This window comes from Oncorhynchus kisutch, linkage group LG1 (assembly GCF_002021735.2).
Source record: "Oncorhynchus kisutch isolate 150728-3 linkage group LG1, Okis_V2, whole genome shotgun sequence".
Lineage (NCBI taxonomy): Eukaryota > Metazoa > Chordata > Actinopteri > Salmoniformes > Salmonidae > Oncorhynchus > Oncorhynchus kisutch.
Window position 1 is genome coordinate 16,865,499 of NC_034174.2, and position 16,960 is coordinate 16,882,458.

At 45.5% G+C, this 16,960-nt stretch overlaps 1 protein-coding gene across 5 annotated transcripts in view; it reads right to left on the reverse strand.

Moving 5' to 3' along the window:
- The window catches only part of LOC109898396 (forkhead box protein J3-like), a 163,038-nt gene that overhangs the window by 24,854 nt on the left and 121,224 nt on the right, over positions 1 to 16,960 (reverse strand). For all 5 annotated transcript variants that reach the window (XR_004202704.1, XR_004202702.1, XR_004202700.1 and 2 more), the window contains exon 3: positions 6,183 to 6,257. Coding sequence is in view for 2 of the 5 variants with exons in the window: in XM_020493365.2 (XP_020348954.1) it covers positions 6,183 to 6,257 (75 nt within the window). In the remaining 3 variants the exon portion in view is untranslated. The remainder of the gene's footprint in view (positions 1 to 6,182; positions 6,258 to 16,960) is intronic.

Genomic DNA, 16,960 nt, shown 5'->3' on the forward strand with positions numbered 1-16,960 from the left:
TACTGAATGTATCCATTTTCGTTATCAACAAATGTGGTGAAAAGTACAGTAAATGGAAAATGACAAAATCAACAGTGTAACAGAGGTCGATCAATTAATCGGAATGGCCGATTAATTAGGGCTGATTTCAAGTTTTCATAACAATCGGTAATCTGTATTTTTGGACAGCGATCATGGCCGATTACATTGCACTCTCCATGAGGAGACTGCATGGCAGGCCGACCACATGTTATGCGAGTGCAGCAAGGAGCCAAGGTAAGGTGCTAGCTAGTATTAAACGTATCTTATAAAATACAATCAATCTTAACATAATCACTAGTTAACTACACATGGTTGATGATATTACTAGTTCATCTAGCTTGCCCTGCGTTGCATATAATCGATGCGGTGCTGGTTAATTTATCATTGAATCATAGCCTACTTCGCCAAACAGGTGATTTAACAAGCACCGTCATGGCACCAATGTGTACGTAACCATAACATCAATGCCTTAAAATCAATACACAAGTATATATTTTTAAACCTGCATATTTAGTTAATATTGCCGGCTAACATGAATTTCCTTTAACTAGGAAAAATGGTGTCACTTCTCTTGCAACAGAGTCAGGGTATATGCAGCAGTTTGGGCCGCCTAGCTCATTCATTGCAAACTGTGTGAAGACTATTTCTTCCTAACAAAGACAGCCAACTTCGCCAAACGGGGATGATTTAACAAAATCGTTACACGACTGTACCTAACCATTTACACCAATGCCTTAAAATCAATACACAGAAGTATATATTTTTAAACCTGCATATTTAGCTAAAATAATTCCAGGTTACCAGGCAATATTAACCAGGTGAAATTGTGTCACTTCTCTTGCGTTCATTGCACGTAGAGTCAGGGTATATGCAACAGTTTGGGCCGCCTAATTTGCCAGAATTTTACATAATTATGACATAACAGTGAAGGTTGTGCAATGTAACAGGAATATTTAGACTGATGGATGCCACCCGTTAGATAAAATACGGAACGGTTCCGTATTTCACTTAAAGAATAAACGTTTTGTTTTCAAAATGATAGGTCATTAATATGGTAAAATCCAGAAACTAAGGCTCGTATTTCTGTGTGTTATTATATTATAATTAAGTCTATGATTTGATAGAGCAGTCTGACTGAGTGGTGGTAGGCAGCAGCTGGCTGCATTCACTGAAACAACACTTTACTGCATTTGCCAGCAGCTCTTCGCAATGCTTGCTGTTAATGACTTCAAGCCCATCAACTCCCGAGATTAGAATATTGAATACAATTTTTTTTAACCCCTTTTTTTCTCCCCAATTTCGTGGTATCCAATTAGTCACAGTCTTGTCTCACCGCTGCAACTCCCGTAAGGACTCGGGAGAGGCGAAGGTCGAGAGCCATGCGTCCCCCGAAACACAACCCAATCTAGCCGCACTGCTTCTTGACACAACGGACATCCAACCCGGAAGCCAGCCGCACCAATGTGTCGGAGGAAACAACGTACACCTGGCGACCTGGTCAGCGTGCACTGCGCCCGGCCGGCCACAGGAGTCACTAGTGCACGATGAGACAAGGATATCCCTGTTGGCCAAACCCTCCCTAGCGACGCTGGGCCAATTGTGCGTCGCCCCATGGACCATCCGGCTGCGACAGAGCCCGGGCTCGAACCTAGAATCTCTGGTGGCACAGCCAGCACTGCAATGTAGTGCCTTAGACCACTGTGCCACCCGGGAGGCCCGAAGACTCATGTTAAAAGGAACCACCAGCGTTCATATGTTCTGAGTAAGGAACTTAAACGTTAGCTTTTTTACATGGCGCATATTGCACTTTTACTTTCTTCTCCAACAATTTGTTTTTGCACTATTTAAACAAAATTGAACAAGTTTCATTATTTATTTGAGACTAAATTGATTTTATTGATGTATTATATTAAGTTAATTAAGTTAATAAGTGTTCATTGTTCATTCAGTATTGTTGTAATTGTCATATATATATATATATAAATATAAAAATCGGCCGATTAATCGGTATCGGCTTTTTTTGGTCCTTCAATAATCGGTATCAGTGTTACTTTTTTTTTATTTATTTTTTTTTAAATCAGTCGGTCGACCTCTACAGTGTAATGTTTGGATTCACTAGTGTCAGGTGAATTGTTGTTCTCACCTTTAGTCTAATCATTTAACCTTTAACTCGGTAAGGCAGTTCTTATTTACAAGTAGTGATGTAGTTCCTCTATGCCAAACGCGTCCATCATTGAAACCAGACCCTAGTCACTGAGTTGAAACTAACCAGTTAACATCATGTAAATTAATATGTAGGTCGATCTGCAGGGGGAGTCGTATCGGCACTACACTGTATCCCCTTACCTCCATGGTAAAGGAGTATGCCATGCCTGCCATCCTCTCTCTCTCTCTCTCTCGCTCTCTCTCCCCATCTCAGAGAAAGACATGGCTCTCGCCTATCTCATACAACCAGCAGTGCTCATATTCCTGCCACATTACAATATTGATGTAACATATCAAGAGAGGCTAGCGCTTCTTTGAAGTTATCTTCGGGGGGAGAGAAATTCCAAATAAAACATTAAGGAAGCGAGCATGTTGGCCCTGCATTTGGAATGGGATCCATACAGCAATAGATGGTTTGTATTTAGTGGAGCAGCTCCCAGGAGAGCCAACATCAGAGGATTACAGCAAAACATGAAATTAAGCATTCAGTCCCCATCCTCTACAGTTCATAGCACGGTGTAGCACTTCAAGCCTGTGTGAGTGTGGAGAGCAGAGAGAGAGGAGAGAGAGAGGAAGAGGGAGAGAGGGATTGAGGCGAGAGAGCAGAGAGCGAGCGGAGCGAGCCGAGAGAGCGGCGAGAGAGCGGAGAGGGAGAGAGGCGGGAGCAGAGAGCGGAGAGCGGCGAGAGCAGAGAGCGGAGAGAGGCGAGAGCAGAGAGCGGAGAGCGGCGAGAGCAGAGAGCGGAGAGAGGCGAGAGCAGAAAGCGGAGAGAGGCGAGAGCAGAAAGCGGAGAGAGGCGAGAGCAGAGAGAGGAGAGAGGCGAGAGCGGAGAGAGAGCAGAGAGGCGAGAGAGCGGAGAGAGAGCGGAGAGAGAGAGGAGAGAGAGGAGAGAGAGGCGAGAGCGGAGGGAGGCGAGAGCGGAGAGAGGCTAGAGCGGAGAGAGGCTAGAGCAGAGAGGCGAGAGCGGAGAGCGGAGAGAGGCGAGAGCAGAGAGCGGAGAGAGCAGAGAGAGCAGAGAGAGGAGAGAGAGGAGAGAGGCGAGAGCGGAGAGAGGCGAGAGCAGAGAGCGGAGAGAGGCGAGAGCAGAGAGCGGAGAGAGGCGAGAGCAGAGAGAGCAGAGAGCGGCGAGAGCAGAGAGCAGAGAGCAGAGAGAGGCGAGAGCAGAGAGAGGAGAGAGCAGAGAGAGGAGAGCGGAGAGAGGCGAGAGCGACAGCGTGCGGAGAGCGTGTGCTCTCTCGCGCTCTTATTAAAGGTTTCAAAGACCTCTCTGATGAGAGTAGGCTACCTGTCCTATTGGGGGAGGACGCAGAGAGCTGTGGGTTGGAAGAGCACTACATTGCTACCTGCCATAAGTTGAGGGACAGTGTCTGACAGACCAATCAACCTGCACATGTCCTCTACTGTATACTTATTGTTATTTTGACACTTGGTTATTGTTGTTCCGTTGACAATTTAGATTAATTTTTTTTATATTGTAAATATCCCAAACGAGCTTTGGCAATATGTACATTGTTACATCATGCCAATAAAGCAAATTGAATTGAGCAAGAGAGAGAGCAAGAGTGGAGTGTGTGGGGGAGAGAGAGGGGTAGCTTGTCTGTGCTCCAGACAAAGCTGGGATTACATACGTTTAGACCAATTCACATAACCAGGATACACTAAATATAGGCCCACATTGTCCAACCATGTGAGAAACTAAACACAGCAGGGGATACTAGTAATAATTTCTCTCCTCCAAAGTGCTGAGGGGCACTTTTAGGGAGTTACTAGAAATGGCCGGACTATGGCCTTATTTTGGCCTATTCCCACAAGGTCAATGGCTTTTTACTAGGGATGCACGATATATCGGTGAACAAGATGTCTAGTTTAAAGCCAATGTTAAAAAAATGATGTCAAATCTTCTGTTCATACCATTGCGCTACACAGCATTCCTAACCTAGCCCACAATGTCTGCTGTGTGGATCGAGCAGTCAACAAGTCGAGCAGTCATTTGAAAGGGTAAGAACATTTCAGAGACAACTCAAAGGTGAAATCCATTAAAGCCAAAATAATGGAATTCATTTCCCTTGACAATCAACAGTTCTGTCATGAGTGATGTTGGCATTCGCCGACTGGTCGTGCACCGGTACACAGTCCCAAGTGCACTATTTTCCTTGATGTTGCCCTACCGGAGTTACACAGTAATAGCCTCACTGGTATTAGCTTCACAACATACATACTATGGAACGCTATTTGGGTCTTTGTGTCAAAAGACACAGTAGCACTGTCAGAGCTGTACTAAAAAGTCTGCAAACAAGGAAACACCGACCACGAATGTGTTACAATACCGCGTTGGTAATAAAGCATCATTTGTTCCCCCGTAACTCTGGGGTAGCTAGCTTTAGCCTTGGTACCTAGCTAGCACCAATACAACCAGCCTGAAAACAATGACCAGTAGAACCTGCAGTCATTTTCATTATTCTTAGCAACTATTTAGGAATCCTTGTGAGTAAGTATTAGCAAGGTTGCCACTTGTTGTTCGCTATTGAAATTCAACTTCAGTTCATGAAAATAAATAGCAAGCCAGCTACTTAACCCTGTTGCCCAAAGCTAACGTTATAAGCATCTAGCTGGCTTCATCTGGCTAGTGAGGCTCAACCGGACTAGGTTATGTGTTGTGAAGCTAGACACAATAAAGATTAGGCACAAGTGGAATTTGCAGTTTGCCTTCAAAATAAAAGAATGTCATTGACAGTGATGCAAATGACTACAAATAGTAGAATTATGCCATACTTTTATTTTGAAGGCCAATCACAAAGTCCACTATTGTGGCTAACTTCACATAGATGGGTCCGACCACCATTAATCAAATAAGAACAGGGTTATTTTAGATGACACCTAGCTATATAGTTAGCTTGGTAACTATAGCTACTGAAAGATTATGTTGTGTTATTTGACACGTCAAATAGTGTTATCTGACACAAAGACCCAAATGGGGTTCCATATCCTGGTTGAGAATGAAACTGCTGAACAAATGAAAAACGAAACAGCACAGCAAGTGAAAGAAATAGGTTTTGATGATGTTTTACTGGTAATGGGGACATACGTAAACGCCACAAATGAACTTTTTGGTCAGTGTGGGGTGTGTAACCTTTATTTAACTAGGCAAGTCAGTTAAGAACAAATTCTTATTTACAATGACGGCCCGGACCGATGGGACTCCCAAACCCGGCCGGATGTGATACAGCCTGGATTCGAACCAGGGACTGTAGTGACGCCTCTTCCACTGAGATGCAGTGCCTTAGACCGCTGCGTTCATGTGTGTGTGTGTGTGTTAACTATTTAACTGTACTAGAATGCTTAAAAGGAAGCTAAAATTGTAATTGTTATCAGGGTTTTTTTGGGGCAAGGAAAATATTGGATATCGGTATTGGCCAAGAATGTCATATCGATGCATCACTACTTGCCAGTCTTAAAAATAACTCATTTACATTTGCCATGCAATTTTGTGGGGGTGGATTGTGCATAACAGATTAAGAGCATGCCATGCATTTCTAAACTGGCAGAAGTTCAAAGCTAACATTTTTCTAGACTGCTACATCGACCTGTGGATATATATATATATATATATATCTAGACTGCTACATCGACCTGTGGACATATCTCTCTCTATATATATATATATATATATCTAGACTGCTACATCGACCTGTGGACATATCTATATATATATATATCTAGACTGCTACATCGACCTGTGGACATATCTATATATATATATATCTAGACTGCTACATCGACCTGTGGACATATCTATATATATATATATATATCTAGACTGCTACATCGACCTGTGGACATATCTATATATATATATATATCTAGACTGCTACATCGACCTGTGGACAGCAGCTGTTTATTCCCACTCCATTTACTGTCATCTCTGTATGTTGGGTTTGAACCGACAGTCCTCTTACCTTTCCTGGGTCATCTTTGGAGCGAGGCACTTTGAGAAAACACTTGTTCAATGACAGATTGTGCCGTATTGAGTTCTGTGGGGGGGAGAGAGAGAGAGAGCGAGAGAGAGAGAGAGAGAATATCAGGGTTAGAGCTTAGGGATAAAAAAAAGAGGAAGAGGTCTCGTGTCTTTGAGAAGAGAGCATATCATAGTTCAAAAGGGAATCTTGGTAGCATGCTACACGTTCATCCTGTGTCAAGTCATTTCCTGCTGTCAAGATCAACTTTTAATTACACCCTGAGGAATGAATCTGCTAAATCCATGACTAGACACACTCAGTCACTAGATCTTTATCTTGAACCTGGCCAAAGCCACTAGGAAGACAGGGTCTAATCTACCTGGTAACAACTCTCTGGAGACCACAGCAACCTGGCTTCTTCTACTTCTCAAATTACATGGGCGCCAAAAATCAAAACTCAACTTGAATTAAGTGACACACGCATCCCAAATGAGTCCCTCTCTGGGATGATGCCTGATATGAGTTAACGCTACACAAGGCTCCTTGGGGGGAAGGAAATACATTATGGAGATCATTCTGAACGTTAACTCATTATGGTGTTGGCTGGTCCTCACCGTCAGAGAGAGGCTGATTTAACAGGCTGATCAGGGGCTTGAAGCAACATTGATGATGGCTGTAGAGTGATGCTCCTGGATTAATAACAGCCAGGATAGAGCCAGCCAGGCAGGCAAGCAGGCAGGGCACTGGAATCAGCAGGAGCTGGGCAAGCCATGGGCTTAGTGGACTCACTGAATGCGCACATCTCTACTTCATTTCATGGAGTAGTATTGATAGATATCGGAGGATCCCAAAGCTTTTTAGTGCAGCTGAGTTGGACATAGGTTGATGTGAGATGAGTACACAGCCCACAAGATGGAGCTAGTTGTAACATCAGTAAAGAGAAAGTAGTTTTGCACCTCAGTAGGCTCAGAAAACGAAAATATATTTAAAAACAAACACAACACACTTATCAAATAATGAAGAGGCATATCAAACCCCAATATCTGGGGTATCTGGCGACTTAAGTATTTTTTAAACCTCCTACTTTGGGCTCGATGTGCCATTGTGTAGTTCATACATGCCTAATCTATGAGCAGAATTACTGGCTTACCTCAATTATCCACTAAATATTAATTAATGCTACACAAAGGGTAGTACGTACAGCCCAGTACATCACTGGGGCCCATCTTCCTGCCATCCAGGACCTACATACCAGGCGGTGTCAGAGGAAGGCCATAAAATTGTCAAAGACTCCAACCACTCTAGTCATAGACTGTTCTCTCTGCTACCGCACGGCAAGAGGTACCGGAGCACCAAGTCAAGGTCCAAAAGGCTTCTTAACAGCTTCTTCCCCCAAGCCATAAGACTGATGAACAGCTAATGAAATGGCTACCCAGACTTTCCCCCTACCTTTGCCCCTAACTACATGTACATATTACCTCAACTAACCTGTATCCCCGCACATTGACTCGGTACACCCTGTATATAGCATCGTTGTTGCCTTTTTTACTTTAGTGTATTTAGTAAATATTTTCTTAACTCTTATTTATCTTAAAACTGTCTTGTTGGTTAAGGGCGTGTAAGTAGGCATTTCACTGTAAGGTCTATACCGGTTGTATTCGGCACATGTGACAAATGACATTTTGTTTGAAAAGTCTTTTCTGGAAGCCATTTCCCCTAAATTGTCCCCAGCAATTAGTTTAAGCCAATAAAAAAAAAATATATACAAAAATGAACCTTTATTTAACCAGGTAGGACAGTTGAGAACAAATCCTCATTTACCTCTGCGACCTGGCCAAGATGAAGCAAAGCAATGAGCTTCAACCCCTCGCCATTTGAGTGACAGCTAGCAAGATGCACACCCAGCAGAGTGAGAGAGAACAAGAGATCACAAATCTGCACATGTGATGTAGCATGTCATTTTCAGGGAAGACTTTTGGCTGGTGAGCGCTACTTTCACAACTACTGACTAAAAAAGGTACACAAAAGAACTGGAGAATCTCCAAGACCCAAGTAAAAGCACCCACCTTCCAGACTCAGCCGTCAAGGAGCAGGAGTGGTGAGGAAAGGGGGATACCTAGTCAGGATACCTAGTCAGTTGTACAACAATGCATTCAAAGCCAACCCCTCTGAGGAGTGGTGAGGAAAGGGGGATACCTAGTCAGGATACCTAGTCGGGATACCTAGTCGGGATACCTAGTCAGGATACCTAGTCAGTTGTACAACAATGCATTCAAAGCCAACCCCTCTGAGGAGTGGTGAGGAAAGGGGGATACCTAGTCAGGATACCTAGTCAGTTGTACAACAATGCATTCAAAGCCAACCCCTCTGAGGAGTGGTGAGGAAAGGGGGATACCTAGTCAGGATACCTAGTCGGGATACCTAGTCAGTTGTACAACAATGCATTCAAAGCCAACCCCTCTGAGGAGTGGTGTGTGCATTTGATGTCAGAGAGAGGTGCCTGTATACAGCGCATTCGGAGAGTATTCAGACCCCTTGACTTTTTCCACATTTTGATATGTTAGTCTTATTCTAAAATGGATGAAACAATTTTTTCCCCTCAGTCTACACACACTACCCCATAATGACAAAGCAAAAACAGGTTTAGAAATGTTTGAAAAATGTATTGAAAATAAAAAACTGAAATATCAAATTTACAAACAGTTAAAGTTGGAAGTTTATACACTTAGGTTGGAGTAATTAAAACTCATTTTTCAACCACTCCACAAATTTCTTGCTAAGAAACTATAGTTTTGGCAAGTCAGTTAGGACATCTACTTTGTGCATGACAGAAGTAATTTTTCCAACAATTGTTTAGAGAGATTATTTCACTTATAATTCACTGCATCACAATTCCAGTGTGTCAGAAGTTTACATTCACTAAGTTCACTATGCCTTTAAGCAGCTTGGAAAATTCCAGAAAATTATGTCATGGCTTTAGAAGCTTCTGATAGGCTAATTTACATAATTTGAGTCAATTGGAGGTGTACCTGTGGATGTATTTTAAGGCCTACCTTCAAACACAGCGCCTCTTTGCTTGACATCATGGGGAATATATATATATTTTAATCAGCCAAGACCTCAGGAAAAAAAAAGTCTGGTTCATCCTTGGGAGCAATTTCCAAACGCCTGAAGGGACCACGTTCATCTGTACAAACAATAGTACACAAATATAAAAACCATGGGACCACGCAGTCATCATACCGCTCAGGAAGGAGACAAATTCTTTCTCCTAGAGATGAACGTACTTTGGATCGAAAAGTGTAAATCAAATCACAGATTTGCTGGAGGAAACAGGTACAAAAGTATCTATGTCCATAGTAAAACGAGTCCTATATCAACAACCTGAAAGGCAACTCAGCAAGGAAGAAGCCACTGCTCCAAAACCACCATAAAAAAGCCAGACTACGTTTCGCAACTGCACATGGGGACAAAGATCGTACTTTGGAGAAATGTCCTCTGGTCTGATGAAACAAAAATAAAACTGTTTGGCCATAATGACTATTGTTATGTTTGGAGGAAAAAAGGGGGGGCTTGCAAGTCAAACACCATCCCAACCGTGAAGCACGGGGGTGACAGCATCATGTTGTGGGGGTGCTTTGCTGCAGGAGGGACTGGTGCACTTCACAAAATAGACGACATCATGAGGGAGGAAAATTATGTGGATATATTGAAGCTACATCAAGACAGTCAGGAAGTTAAAGCTTGGTCGCAAATGGGTCTTCCAAATGGACAATGACCCCAAGCATACTTCTAAAGTTGTGGCAAAATGGCTCAAAAAAATGGCTTCATTTAAGAATGATGGATGCCACTGTGTTCTTGGGGACCTTAAATGCTGCAGACATGTTTTGGTACACTTCCCCAGATTTGTGCCTCGACACAATCCTGTCTCGGCATTCTATGGAACATTCCTTTGACCTCATGGCAAGGTTTTTGTTCTGACATGCACTGTCAACTGCGGGACCTTATATAGACAGGTAGGTGCCTTCCCAAATGAAGTCCAATCAAGTTGTAGAAACATCAAGGATGATCAATATAAACAGGATGCACTGGAGCTCAATTACAATTTTTTTTAAAGCGAATCTTTATTTAACTAGTCTAGTCTTTATTTAACCACTAGTCTCCCTGCTACCCCTAGGCTCATAGCAAAGGGTCGAAATACTTATGTAAATAAGGTGTTTTTACATAAATGTACAAACATATCTATAAAAATGTTTTCGATTTGTCATTATGGGGTAGTGTGTAGATTGATGAGGAAACAATTAAGTGACTCTATTTTAGAGTAAGGCTGTAACATAACCAAATGTGGAAAAAGTCAAGGGGTCTGAAAACGTCCCGAATGCACTGTAAATGAATGGACAAAGTCCTTGATCACTTGACACCATTTATTTCTATTTGAAAACTAAATAGCGCATTGAATCCAAATGAAGTCGGTTAAGATGACATAAAATAAAGAAAAAGTAGCTCAAACTCTGCATGTTATTTTTTTTTTTAAATCACCTTTATTTAACCAGGTAAGCTAGTTGAGAACAAGTTCTCATTTGCAACTGCGACCTGGCCAAGATAAAGCGTAGCAATTCGACACGTACAACAACACAGAGTTACACATGGAATAAACAAAACATACAGTCAATAATACAGTGGAACAAAAGAAAACAAAAAGTCTATATACAGTGAGTGCAAATGAGGTAAGTTAAGGAAATAAATAGGCCATGGTGGCGAAAAGTGACATTGCAGGCTAGCTTTAGTGAAGGCCTTCAACTTGAGTCTCTCAATGAGTCCGACCGGGGTGACGCCAGCTGCCATTAGCAACTAAATGATCCTTATAACATCTGTGCGCGATATTAAAATACATCGGTTCCCAGTCCCGCAGGAGGCCTTTTGCCAGGCCGTCATTGTAAATAAGAATTTGTTTAACTGACTTGCCTAGTTAAAGGTTAAAAAAAAGTGTCTGGTAAGCAATTATTGGTACCATGGTCTTAAAATTATTATTATTTTTAAAACGAAGACTGCAAATTTTCAACTCCCGTTTACTGCTAACAATCCCTGCAGTATTGTGTTCGGCCTTCAACTTCCATGGCTTCAATGAGATGAGGCAGTAGTAGTGCTCAACCTCTCACAGGGAGAGAGGTTGCTCAGTCCTCATTTAGGGCCTTCTTGCGAGTCTAAATCATTGATACAGTCATCTATCCCAACCCAGCCTAGATTACTGCCACTGCATTAGAGTTGTACTTTTTAATGAACTCTTCTCTGGCAGCACTCCACTGCCCTGACAGGCTCTGCGCTCCAGCAGCACGCTGTATTCTGTCAAACACGCTCCCCTCTCTAAGCACACACATCACTGGTGTGAAACTAACAGGCTGAGGGTCATTCATGGGAGAAAGGGTAAAGCGGAGTGAATAGAAGCGTTTAACACATTACAACTGCAGTGTTACACAGAGAAACCTGATGACACCCACTTCTGCTTCTGGTGAGAATCCTCCCAATTAAAGCCAGTTAGCCATATTAATGTGTCTGTTTTGGGAAAAGCAACACTACAATTAGCCTAAGCATCTACAGTACGCAGTATGTTACTGCCACACAATGAGGATGGAGCAGCCTGATAGGTACCTAGTACAGATCCAGTGTTAACACAAGTACAGGAAGTAGAAGGGATCATTGAGTATGAGCAGTAATGCAAATTTAGTCCGACAGAGCTGAGTGCTGAGCAGGGGTCCAGCCCAAGCACTGCCCAGCATGTACCTGCAACCCCCACAGTGCAGCTCATGCTCATCCACTGTGTGAGTCTCCCACAACCGCCTCCCACACACCACAACGTGTTTCCTAAAGAACATGGTGATCTAACACACCGGGACAGCAGTGAAGGCGTAAGCAGTTCCGCCCTGCCCTGACATCCCTCCCCACCTTCCCCCACAAACACACCACCACGGAGCGGGGAGCTGTGGCACAACAGAAGGGCCACCAGGGGAAAGTAGGTCACGCTGAGCCCGTGCTCCGTGTGTCAAACGTTCAGAGTGAGCCAAAGGGACAGGCGGTGTCAGAACCCTGCTCCTCTCCTCACAGGCAGGGAGGGAAGGGGTCAGAGCACCCTGTACACACACCGCTGAGAGACCCAGGGGGACTGCAGCCTCACAGGACACGTACTGACATGCAGGGAGGTAGACGTCTCACACAGAGAACCAGTGAAGAGCAGTCGGTCTCTCTACAGGTCTGTCTAACATTCATACACTTACAATAATGCTGTCCTTCCCTGCTGCTGCATCTCTGCCTCAAAAACATATCCTCCTGACAGGCATCCCAACACATGGCTGTTCTGACATTTCACACCTCTCATGTAAAGTTAAGTATTTACTTGTGAGCCTTTTGCAAACGTATATCTTACTAAGTAAGGGAAGGCCCGGACACGCTCATTAATGGTTTAGATACAACTCCAAATGGGATGAGGCTTAAATACCTTCGGATTTACAGCATTGTGATCAAAATGTTTTCCCCAGCAAGTAAAAGAAGCAGGAATGTATATTGCATAACTCAGAGCCGTTCTAGTGGAGTTGAAGTTGATTTCTTATGACACCTTTCCCAGATAATAACAGACACTAATGTACCACACACACGTTCACTTTACACTACCAATAAAGCCAGGGGCGAAGACCCTTCAGACTGGATGGGAGAAAAGCCCTCATGAGGCAGATCCCCGTTTTGGACCAATCACAAACTCAAATTGTAAACAGGTGTACACTAACAGTGAATTTCGTACTTACGGGCCCTTCCCAATTATGCAGAGAGAAAAATAACGAGGAATACATACAAATAAGTAACGATAATTTGGCTATATGCAATGGGTGCAGGGGTACGATGTCATTGAGGTAGATGTGTTCAAATAGGTAGAGCTAAAGTGACTAGGCAACAGGATAGGTAATAAACAGTAGCAGCAGCTTATGTGATGAGTCAAAAGAGTTGCTACAGATATTTGGGTAGCTATTTGGTTAACTATTTAACAGTCTTATGGCTTGGGGGTAGAAGCTGTTCAGGGTCCTGTTGGCTCCAGACATGGTGCATCGGTTCCACTTGCCGTGCTTCCATCCCATTTAGGTTCAACCCATCTCTATGAAATCAACATATCATTTCAACAATAACAATGAGACTTATGAAAGATGGCACCCACAAGGCTTTTAAGAGCAACTTAAAAAACAATGGCCAGCGCAGCCACTTCAAATATCCATTTGAGAGTGACTAAAGAGGAGAAAGAATGACAAATAGCTTGTCTGCAGTGCCCTGTAATCAACATGTGGGTAGAACCCCATGTGATTGACTGAGGCAGATAGAATGAGTTCAGCCACATCTTCTGCGGTGCATACCTAAGATCTAGTCCAGTCATACAGAAAGGGATGTGATCTTTCCGATAAGGCCTGAGAGCCCGCAGCGAGCGAGAGAGAGCCCGCAGCGAGCGAGAGCCCGCAGCGAGCGAGAGAGAGCCCGCAGCGAGCGAGAGAGAGCCCGCAGCGAGCGAGAGAGAGCCCGCAGCGAGAGAGAGAGAGAGAGCCCGCAGCGAGAGAGAGAGAGAGAGCCCGCAGCGAGAGAGAGAGAGAGAGCCCGCAGCGAGAGAGAGAGAGAGAGCCCGCAGCGAGAGAGAGAGAGAGAGCCCGCAGCGAGAGAGAGAGAGAGAGAGCCCGCAGCGAGAGAGAGAGAGAGAGCCCGCAGCGAGAGAGAGCGAGGAGAGAGAGAGCCCGCAGCGAGAGAGAGAGAGAGCCCGCAGCGAGAGAGAGAGAGAGCCCGCAGCGAGAGAGAGAGAGAGCCCGCAGCGAGAGAGAGAGAGAGCCCGCAGCGAGAGAGAGAGAGAGAGAGAGGCCCGCAGCGAGAGAAGAGAGAGAGGCCCGCAGCGAGAGAGAGAGAGAGAGCCCGCAGCGAGAGAGAGAGAGAGAGAGAGCCCCGCAGCGAGAGAGAGAGAGAGAGAGAGCCCGCAGCGAGAGAGGAGAGAGAGATGAGAGAGAGAGAGAGAGCGCCGCAGCAGAGAGAGAGAGAGAGAGAAGCCCGCAGCGAGAGAGAGAGAGAGCCCGCAGCGGAAGAGAGAGAGAGAGCCCGCCAGCGAGAGAGAGAGAGAGCCCGCAGCGAGAGAGAGAGAGAGCCCGCAGCGGAGAGAGAGAGAGAGAGAGCCCGCAGCGAGAGAGAGAGAGAGCCCGCAGCGAGGAGGAGAGAGAGAGAGCCCGCAGCGAGAGAGAGAGAAGAGAGCCCGCAGCGAGAGAGAGAGAGGAGCCCGCAGCGAGAGAGAGAGAGAGCCCGCAGCGAGAGAGAGAGAGAGAGCCCGCAGCGAGAGAGAGAGAGAGAGCCCGCAGCGAGAGAGAGAGAGAGAGAGAGAGAGAGAGAGCCCGCAGCGAGAGAGAGAGAGAGAGAGAGAGAGCCCGCAGCGAGAGAGAGAGAGAGCCCGCAGCGAGAGAGAGAGAGAGAGAGCCCGCAGCGAGAGAGAGAGAGAGAGAGCCCGCAGCGAGCGAGAGAGAGAGAGAGAGAGCCCGCAGCGAGAGAGAGAGAGAGAGAGAGAGCCCGCAGCGAGAGAGAGAGAGAGAGAGCCCGCAGCGAGAGAGAGAGAGAGAGAGCCCGCAGCGAGAGAGAGAGAGAGCCCGCAGCGAGAGAGAGAGAGAGCCCGCAGCGAGAGAGAGACCGCAGCGAGAGAGAGACCGCAGCGAGAGAGAGAGAGCCCGCAGCGAGAGAGAGAGAGCCCGCAGCGAGAGAGAGAGAGCCCGCAGCGAGAGAGAGAGAGCCCGCAGCGAGAGAGAGAGAGCCCGCAAGGAGAGAGAGCCCGCAAGGAGAGAGAGCCCGCAAGGAGAGAGAGCCCGCAAGGAGAGAGAGCCCGCAAGGAGAGAGAGCCCGCAAGGAGAGTGAGCCGCGAGAGAGGGCGAGCGGAGAGAGAGCCCGGCGAGAGGAGAGCGAGCGGAGTCAAAGAGCGGAGCGACGACACGGGGCGGAAGGAGAGAGGGCGGAGCGACGACACAGGGCGGAAGGAGAGAGGGCGGAGCGACGACAGGGTAAAAGGAGAGAAAGCAGAGTGACACAGGGTAGGAGAGAAAGCAGAGTGACACAGGGTAGGAGAGAAAGCAGAGTGACACAGGGTAGAAGGAGAGAAAGCAGAGTGACACAGGGTAGAAGGAGAGAAAGCAGAGTGACACAGGGTAGAAGGAGAGAAAGCAGAGTGACACAGGGTAGAAGGAGAGAAAGCAGAGTGACACAGGGTAGAAGGAGAGAAAGCAGAGTGACACAGGGTAGAAGGAGAGAAAGCAGAGTGACACAGGGTAGAAGGAGAGAAAGCGGAGTGACAGGGTAGAAGGAGAGAAAGCGGAGTGACAGGGTAGAAGGAGAGAAAGCGGAGTGACACAGGGTAGAAGGAGAGAAAGCGGAGTGACAGGGTAGAAGGAGAGAAAGCGGAGTGACAGGGTAGAAGGAGAGAAAGCGGAGTGACAGGGTAGAAGGAGAGAAAGCGGAGCGAGAAAGAGGGTGAGAGCACCAAGGCAAAACAGGACTGACACAGCACAACTAGGATAAAACCAAGGTAGGGACCAAACAGTGGTGAAGATAAAGCACTGGCACAGTAGATTACTTTACACTGTTGTTGTGACACATTTCATACAAGGCCCCATTCCTATACAAAACACACACAACTCTGCTTCAGAGACCTCCACAGGGGCTAAGGAATGTAGCACCTTCACTGTCTATTTGTAGTGGGTGTGGGACGATGTGTGGGATGCCTTGAACACCACAGCGTTCCCACAGCAGGGCACCACCTTCCTCTTTCACACACACACACACACGTTATGCATGGCAGCACACACAGACACACACAAAGGTGCTAAACTACAGTCTGACCCGGTGCAATCTCACAAGATGTTTTTAATCCTTTTAGTAGTGTGAAGAACAGTGACCCCAGGGTCGTAGAGATGAGGCCTTTCTGATTGGCTGTTTATAGAACCGGGTGAGATGAGTCAGGTTAGGAATAGGTTCTTACCTCCCAACATTCTGCACACCTCACCTTATACAAGCCAACCACATAAACCATGTACTGAAAAGGCCTTAGACGTTCCTTCATTCCCCCTTCGCCCCAACACACTGCACACTAACTGAAGTGTAGATGCACACAGCCAAGCGCCGGCTCGATGCACAGCACAGATCTCTCTCAAGTCCACTAAAGTACTGAGAGACGCGAAGCACACACTTGAAAAACCATGAAGTCAACTGCAACGATTTTCAACTTGATTATTTACAAGCTTCAAAGGCATTTGATCTGCCTCCCTTGGCGTCTAGTAGCAGTGCTGGCGTGCTAGGTTTTAAACCGCCTTAGTCTCTGATCTTTACTCACTTGTATGTTGTTTTAATAAAACATGAACAGTTTGCTTGCTGCAGCAAAACGCATGCCAAGGTGAAAACTAATAAATATGAAAGTGCTATTACACCACGTAAGTTGAACACCATCCCATGTGATGAAGACAAGGAGAACAGTCAAACATGTCGATAACAAAACCCTGTGACGAAGACCCTATCTAGAACATGTTGAGGTATTACAGTCATTTAAAAGAAACTTCTGCAAAGTGAGATTACACCAAAGGGAAATTGTCTGTTGAATGGTTAAATTAAACCCATATTTCACATTATGAGCACAATAAAATGTGTGTGTACAGAAATTTCAAAAACAAATAAATGCATGAACATAGCCGCCAAAGAAATCAGTGGTCCTGGTAACCACATAACTGGTTCAG